Source organism: Elgaria multicarinata, chromosome 2, assembly GCF_023053635.1.
Source record: "Elgaria multicarinata webbii isolate HBS135686 ecotype San Diego chromosome 2, rElgMul1.1.pri, whole genome shotgun sequence".
Taxonomy (NCBI): Eukaryota; Metazoa; Chordata; class Lepidosauria; order Squamata; family Anguidae; genus Elgaria; species Elgaria multicarinata.
In genome coordinates this window covers 160333507-160342230 of record NC_086172.1, presented here as the reverse complement: position 1 = coordinate 160342230, position 8724 = coordinate 160333507, and the positions used below count along the sequence as shown (strand labels likewise).

Genomic DNA, 8724 nt, shown 5'->3' with positions numbered 1-8724 from the left:
AAAAGAATTGCTTCATTATCGACTTTTCTATCTCTGTGGTGAAGAGACCCATGGAGAGCAAATGGATTTGAAAGTAAAATATATGTGGCCCCACAGGCAGGCAGTGAGGGAAATGCTGGGGGAAACTGTGCTTCTCTTCACAAATGTTTGTACTTCAGTTGACCCTACAATTCTAATGGCCAGGTACTGCAGCATAATTCTAGGTGTTTAACAAAATTGACAATTATTTCTCAACTACCTTAAAAATGTATAGAAATGTAAAACATAGGAAGCTGCCTTATACAAAGTCAGACCATCTAGCTCAGTATTGTCAAACTGAGCAACAGCTCTCTAGGGTTTTAGGCAGGATCACATCGTTAACTTCTAAAGAGGCAGGGGGAGAAGATTAGGAGAATTTAAAACTTTTTTTGAGATGGTGAATAGATCATTGGTTGGAGGAGACTGATGTTCTTGCTCCCTTTTATATGCAGAACTTATTTGAGGGCTTTCTAAAAATGATAAATCTACTATGTACATTGGTGATGCTATATAACATCTTAAATCAAGCTGTCAAGGACTCAAACTAGTAAACTGGTCAAATGTCAGGCAAAACAGTGGAAGGTTCTCCGAGAACGGTGTGTTTAATCTGAATAAGGGTATGAATGCAGTACAACAGCTACCAGGACTATGACTGCATTCCCTTTTTCCTATTTGAAAAGATTTACCTTCAAAACTCTGTGAAAAGTCAAAGGTGGCCAGTGGAAAGACAACTCAATTTGTCTCTATGACAACTTATTAACAAATCCTGGAAACGCTGGTGATTGAGTCTGGGACCTTTGAGTGTATGCAAAGCACATACTCTACCAATGAGTTATAATCTCTCCCCAGATCCAGAAGGACCTTTGCACAGGATTGTCGTCCTGTGGGGAAAGTGATCTAGATAGCAAAGCTTGTTATACAGTGTAGCACAGCAGTAACGCATCTGGGAAGCCCAAGCTAGTATTTTTTATATACTCTTGTCATTGTCAGATATTTTCAGAAATCGATGAAAGGCAAGATGCATAATTTTCACTTTTTTCAATAATAACTTCGTTCCAACTAGTCCCATAGCAGATACAGTTGCCGGGACGTATCCAAGGCTTCAGAAATTCATGCTGCCCTCTTTTGCTTTCTGGACAAGAACCCTTCATCACTTGGAGGGTCTGTCACTGCCTGGCAGGAGGGATTAGTTTAAGATTTATACATAATTCCACCCCTCACACATATTTTAGCACCAAACTTCAACATGTATTGTCCGTAGATATGTTTTAAAAAATCATTTCAAAGCTTTATAAAGTATAACAGTTAAACAATTGATCCCTATAAATTGCCAGATAGCAAAAGCTGAATTCAACTAGTTGTTTTTTTTTAAAAAAGCAACACCCTCATGTAGATTTCTGTTCCTTTATTTAAATGTATAATTTCTAAAACAAACATGGCTACATGATTCACAAGGGAGTAGCGAGCTACAATGGGGTAAAGTACATTTTCCTCATGGAGATCAAACTTTATTTATTTATTTATTTATTACATTTTTATACCGCCCAATAGCCGAAGCTCTCTGGGCGGTTCCATGCCATAAATCCAGATTGAGTTCAGATCTACGTAGTTTTTTGTTCATTTCATTTTTTAAAAAAACAAAACAAATGCTCCTTATGTATACATGAATAAAGGAGAATGCAAGATATTTTAGCTTCTAAAACGGTAAGAAAACATTCACTGCTTCAAATCAGGTCGCACTACACATTATTGCAGCTATAATTCTATTGTAACTAAGACAAAGCCATAGAAATCTATGTGGTCCTGCAATTCCTAAACCAGATTCTTAGTTAGAATAACGTACTACCACTCAAGTAGAGTCAAGTGTGCAACATGTATATTCAGAGCTGAAGATTTTGTAAGTTCACTCATTTTGAGAGTTAGATATTTGTTAGTATTATCTAGCAAAGTGTATCAATGCACACTATTGTGGATATATAACTTTGTTCTGAAACAGGCCATTCTCCCAAGCAGAATACATTAAGAGATACACAGCAGCCCTGGAAGTTAAGTTTTGTACTTAAGACCATCTATTTTTCTCCCAATTCAAATACCAATTTCCGTCTTTGGTTTTGAACCAATACAATACACCAATATTACATTGTACATTTACTAGAAGAGGATACAGCATGGTAAAGGTAGCTGGAAGAAAAGGCATTACAGAAATACTCAGTAACTGTAGAATAGTAAGGAATCAAAAATACTTTTAGATATACTGTACATCATGTAAACATTCAAAATAATTGTAAATAGTTATCTTTTACATAACAATACAATTTTAGCAAAAGCAAAGCAGGATGGGGCTTTCCGAAGAATGTGGCTTTTTACTTCCTCATCTTTGTGCTTATCCCATTTGTATTTCAGTTGATGAATACATTCATTATGCCAACAGTTCATCTTTTGTTTAGTATTTGAAGCTTGCTACCCACAGGGTACAAATACTGAATGGTGCTGTTCAGTTACTGATAAGTACTGGGTTTAAAATGTGTGTGGATCAAATCCCAAGATATGTTTTATTTAATAGAGATCTTCAGCATATTTTCTAGTGAAGGAACTAGAGACTTTCTAAATCCATGCAAAAACAAAAAAACTGAGCTAAACATAAATCTTTTAAATGCAATAAAATCCATGTTATTAAGTTTAACTAAGATAAATATTTGGTTTCAACCAAACTCAGTTAGTCTTCAAGCACAGTGAAAAGCACTACTGTGTAAATTCTGAGCAGGTATTATGTTGTCAGAAAAATTTAATACCAACTGTGGTATTGTTAAAATTAAGCATTGGCTGAATATCAAAGACACCAAAACTACACAGTTCAGTCACTTTTAACTATCTGAAGGAAAATGAACCAAGAACAGTAATTGTTTATGTCATTAAGTTAAGTTAAAAAAAAACAAATCCAGTAATTAACCTACAACAATACTATCAATCATATATAGTCAGTGCCATTGAAAGTCATGGAACAAGGAATATTGAAAGCTAAAAACACAAGGAAATTATGCCTTTTACCATTAGAACAACCTATTCAGAGCTCTGATCAGCAGCAACCTTTTGCTAAAGCCTTTTTTGATTGCAGATTCAATCATGACTGCCCGTTCCTTTTTAAAGCCTCTAGTTTCTGTAGCAACGCGTTTCCAAAAGCATCTCGATATGCTGGGCTAACCGAGTCCAACAAAGAGTAGACAGTTTCATGGTAGGGATTTTGCACACTATCATCCACCTGGTCAAAAGCATAACCAACCACCTGCAGAAGAAAGAGTAATAATATACTTTAGAAATGAGAAGGGATTCAGTGCACTAAAAACATTTAGCTAAAGCAACCCAATAGATCAGTATGTCAAACACAGTTCCTGTAAGTTGTTTTTGTATGAGTCTTAAAAATATGAGGAACCTAGACTCTCAAGAACTGTTTACAAATGGTGGTGGAGATATGTCACCTGTAAAGAAACCGCAACACTTATGTGGTGTGTTTTTTGTGTGTCAGAGAGACAACAAGAATGCCTTACGTTATTTCAATTATCCAAATCGTGATTTTCAACATTTGAGGCTCACTTCAACAGTATTCGATTGTGGCACTATAGAGTCGGTAACTGTCTTAACAGCCAATTTTTTCCTGATTATTCTATCTGAAGACAAGTGGATAATGCTGCAGTTAACATTCCTAATGAAGCTCTTGATGGAGACAAGGCTGCCTACGGTGTTGATTGTATGGGTAACTTTTATACTCTTATTCACAATACAGATAGATCTAAAAAGGTACTGTTTCCCAGAGATTTAAAGCTGTGGATCATTATGGAAATCATCAGTGAAATCATTATTTACATAATGGATGGCCTTTTTTCAACATTAAAGTTCATGTACATTTAATAGTTGCACAGAAGTGATTTTGATAGGTGCAGTTGCTTAAGCACAGTGACATCACAAGTTGCACCTGCTGAAATTACATATTCCAATACAATTGTTTGAGAAACAGGAGCCCTAATGTTGAAATATTGGCCATCCTAACTTAAATATGATGAATTAAATGTGGAATATTTTGAAACAAATATTGGTATTTTATTTAAAGAGAGATATTTTATTTAGGTAGACTAGTCAGCACCTTTTTCTGAAAAAATGTTTGGGATCCTAGAAGGCTGACAACCAGTAACCCAAGATTTAGGGCCTTCCCATGATGAACAAAAACTGTCCTGGTTCAGACAACACACTAAACCATGCTGCTTAACCACAAAATGATTAAGGAAATGCATTAAGCAGCATGGTTTAGCATGTTGTCTGAATCAGGCCACTGATGGGTAAAGCCTTATCCGCTGCATTTTTGCCAGTCAAGAAGCACTGGATCCCTGCCAAAAATAAGAGAAATGAATAGAAACCCTATTGCAGAAGAGCAGCAGGTCAAAACTGACCACCCATTTTAGCTCTAAAACATAAATATATATTTTGGATTATATGCATTTTCTACATATAGGTAAACATTTTAAAACATTTGAAGCAAAATGGCAAAAAGAAAAGAGTAGGTAGTTTATGTAACAACATAGATTACTAAAAGCCCTCTGGAAAACACTTTCTTATAAAGCATCTCCATAAAGAAGAACAATTACCCGAAGTCCTGCTTCTGTGAGCTCTAGGCAATATCTGTTCCTTTCTCTAGTTTCGACATTGATGTATGCCACATCTTCTGCACATGGGAGGCTTTTAGAGACAAACATGTTGCTCACAGCAAACAAGACATCATTAACTACAGCTTCCGCTTCTAATCTCATGTCCTTCACGTCTGGTCCTTCAAAATCCTTGAATTCAGAATGGTCTTCAACTCCTGTGTTATTAGATAGGTCCATGGGATTGTAGTCAGTCTCCATTCTGTGCACAAAATAGTACATTTAATATATTCAGAACTATTCAGAGCAATACAAATGATTCAAGATTATTCACATTAGAAGTCTGAGTTAACATGTTTTGACCATCAATTGTTATTAATCACATGTTACAGTACAAACTCACTAATTGAATTGCACGTCAATACATTAAAATGCATTTCTTCTAATAAGCAAAGTTATGAAATCTCTTTCATACTGCTTAATTTTTTTAAAAAAAATCAAATGAAAGATTCTACAATATAGTGATGACAGGGAGATTCTAATAGTCCAAGATATATCTGTAGTAACAGAAATGAATCTTTCAAAAATGTGTGTTCTTTTAATACTGCAATATTTATCACATATATGTATAGTCAGCTTTAAAGAGGCCAAATGGAGCTGTAACTTTATTTAGAATATTTGATGGAACTGTCATTTTATTTATATCCCATTTTTCTTCCATAAAGCCCTCAAAATTACATGCAAAAATCTACATAGAACTGGAATATAATTCCTAAAGTTCCTGAAATTAAAACCAGCAAACTCGAGTCACAGAAGGCTTGATGGAACAAAACATATTTTCAGAAGCAAATTAAATCAGCCATGGGAAACCTGTGGCCCTCCAGATGTTGGTAAACTCCAACTAATGTCAACCCCAGCCAACACTGCTGAGTACTACCCTTGAAGAAAGCATCTACTCTTGGAAGGTAACACTCTCCCAACCAATAGCAATGAGGTCTGAATAAGCATTTCTCCATTTAATCTTGAGTTCCAGGAGGAATATATGGGAGAGATGTTCCAAGGCATGTGGAATAAAAAGCTTACTATTTATTAAAAGACCCATTTAAATTTTTTAAATGAAAGTGAGCTTTCAATATTAATCAAGAAGTTCATAAAAAAAGAATATAAACCTGGGATGCAACCTGGGATTTCATTCATAGGACAAGTACTGTATTTCTTCGATTGTAAGACGCCATCGATTGTAAGGCGCACACTAATTTCAGTACCACTAACAGAAAAAAAACCCTAAGACATACCCGCAATTCTAAGACGCACCCCATTTTTAGAGATGTTTATATGGGAAAAAAGTGTGTCTTAGAATAGAAGAAATAGGGTATAACGAGCATCCATGGAAATTCCTGTCGCAAAAAGGCACTGGTCCAATGTAACACATTTAGAACGCATAGTTCCCAAACAATTCAGAGGGATTAAACCAAGGAATGTTCCAAGCTGAACAGGTATTTCTCACTGTTAGAACACCCCATTAATGAAATATCAACATCTTCTGATTTTCCCTAGAATGAGAGAGAGGGGGGGTATTCATAGCCCTCCCAAAAAGGTCTAGAGACCCAGTGGGTCTGAAACTTATCACATTCAACTGTATTCAATATATAGTACCTCACACCCACTTTTCTTTTTTCTGCCTTACACAATTTCCTACGTCTCCACACTATATATTCCTCTACTCCCTTATTCCACTTTAACTACAGTTGCCAGGCATTTTTATAGTTTCAAAACATGCACCCTCCCCCACAAAAAGTATAATGATCGTCCTTTATTTTTAAAACGGCAGAAACGTTGATATGCCTGCTGATTCTGAGAAAACTGATCTGCCAACTCTCTATGCAAACCACATCAACCCACCTCTTCCTTCAGCTCAAATTCTTACCACCTGTCTATTTTTGCAGCCTAAGAACTTCCTTTGCAGCTCAAACCATCCCTCAATCTTGTTAAATCATACTCCTTCTTACCACCCTCCAGCCCACGCGTAGGTTTCATAAACCAAATATCTAATTCTTCAGCTAAGACTTTCTATTTAACTCTTCTCCACCCTCTCCCAGCATTTCCCATCTGACAGTCCTCCCTCCCTGTATCTTATATAGGACTGGTTTTCATGCATTTTAAGCAAGTTTAAGCCTGCAAGCTATCTTAAATGGTTTCATAAAGGATGTTAATAGTATGCATTCTCCTTCCCATCCTGACAAGAAAACCCCAAAGGGCGCCTGTCTGACTACCTGCCTGATATCATCAAAGGCCTGCGGTTCTTTGGGACAGTCTAAAGACAGATTTAAGCAACCAACAAAAAACCTTCCCTCAAAAAGCACCAACCCTACTTTTCTATTTTCCATCCCTACAAAAGGCTTACAATTCCAAACATTGTTCCCATGCTGGCTGGAGAATACTTGGAATTGTAGGTCTTTCTCTCTCTCTAAAGATGTATTGGACTGCACCCTTAGTATATAATCCTGTGCATATTTTAGACAGAAAAAGGTCCTACGACTCCCAGCACCCCCCTGCCAGCCCTGTATAAGAAAGACACAATGGTATAACACCCTTAATACAAAAGCTGGGACACTTGGATACAGGGCAGCCTTCCTCAACCTGGTTCCCTCTAGATGTGGAGGGAGGTCAGGAGATCCGGGTTCTAGTCCCCACTGGGCCATCGAAGCTCACTGGGTGGCTTTGGGCCAGTCACAGACTCTCAGCCCAGCCTACCTCACAGGGTTGTGGTTGTGAGGATAAAATGGAGAGGAGGAGGATTATGTATACTGCCCTGAGTTCCTTAAGTAGGAAAAGAGGCCGGTTATAAATGTAATAAACAGATGTTTCGGATTACAACGCCCAGCGTTCCTGACTATTGGCAATGGTGGCCAGGAGTGGAAGACCCAAACATATGGGGGCGGGGGGGCAACAGCTTGGGGAAATCTGGACAAGTTCTGAGGACCGGGGGTCGGAGGAAGGGCGAGGGCTGCCAACGTTTCATCCTACCTCCGCAGCTGCCCTCTGAACAAGGCATCAAGGCTGCCCAGAGGGCGGTAAGGTGATCCTGCGGACTTACTGCTGCGAGGAGCTTCGCCCGCTGCGTTCCGCGCCCCAGGTCACACGAGCAGGGCGAGGGTGGGCTGTCTTTTTCTGTATTTTAAGTGGTCAGTTGGCAACACTACCCTCCCTGCCGGCTCTTTTCATCACACACACACACACACACACACCCGCACCCGGCCCGCGCCTTCCTCCCAACTGAGGCGAAAACACCCCCTTGACGTACCTACCCTAGTCCATCCCTTCCCCCGTCCGCAATTCGACCCGGACTTGGCCCAGCCAGGGAGCAACTCTCCTCTGCTCACTCTTAAATGGAGGCGGAGTTCCCCCTCAGCCTTGTCTTAACCTCCTCTGTCAGCGGCGAAGGCTTCCTCCGAGAGGGCGAGAGAGAGAGAGACCAACTGCCAGCCTTCGCTGCCTCGCGCTCTCTTTCCCTTCCTCCCGCCCCCGTCAGTCATGTGACGCGGCCGGCGGCGGCCGGAGAACCAAACCGTCACAAGACTCCGCGAAAGCTGCGCCGACACTTCCGGTTCGCAATTGAACGCGTGCGGAGGAGCGCATGGACGGGAACCGATGCAAAACAGTAATAGGACCCGCAGGGCTAAAGAGAGCTTCAGGGGAGAATGGAGCAGGACCCCGCAGTTATTCATAGAATCATAGAATAGCAGAGTTGGAAGGGGCCTACAAGGCCATCGAGTCCAACCCCCTGCTTAATGCAGGAATCCACCCTAAAGCATCCCTGTCAGATGGTTGTCCAGCTGCCTCCTGAATGCCTCTAGTGTGGGAGAGCCCACAACCTAGGTAACTGGTTCCACTGTCGTACTGCTCTAACAGTCAGAAAGTTTTTCCTGATGTCCAGCCAGAATCTGGCTTCCTGTAACTTGAGCCCGTTATTCCGTGTCTTGCATTCTAGGAGAATCGAGAAGAGATCCTGGCCCTCCTCTGTGTGACAACCTTTTAAGTATTTGAAGAGTGCTATTATGTCCCCTCAATC

General features: G+C 39.7%; 1 protein-coding gene across 2 annotated transcripts; it reads right to left on the bottom strand.

The window, feature by feature from the left end:
• Positions 1 to 1408: 1408 nt before the first annotated feature.
• On the bottom strand, positions 1409 to 8154 carry GSKIP (GSK3B interacting protein). 2 transcript variants are annotated; one of them, XM_063118018.1, is made up of 3 exons: positions 7957 to 8154; positions 4656 to 4914; positions 1409 to 3301 (listed from the first exon to the last, which is right to left on the bottom strand). In XM_063118018.1, exons 2-3 carry the CDS (start codon positions 4911 to 4913, stop codon positions 3140 to 3142), a joined length of 420 nt encoding a protein of 139 aa, XP_062974088.1. In that variant the 5' UTR covers position 4914; positions 7957 to 8154; the 3' UTR covers positions 1409 to 3139. The 2 variants fall into 2 exon arrangements, with proteins under 2 accessions (XP_062974088.1, XP_062974087.1); XM_063118017.1 differs by having other exon boundaries at positions 7961 to 8154.
• Positions 8155 to 8724: the final 570 nt, after the last annotated feature.

Excerpts from the sequence above, each read along its gene's own strand:
- GSKIP (XM_063118018.1), bottom strand. The coding sequence starts at position 4,913 with ATGGAGACTGACTACAATCCCATGGACCTATCTAATAACACAGGAGTT. Across the intron at positions 3,302-4,655 it reads TCACAGAAGCAGGACTTCGG|GTGGTTGGTTATGCTTTTGA; the intron begins GTAATTGTTCTT and ends TTTCTTCTGCAG.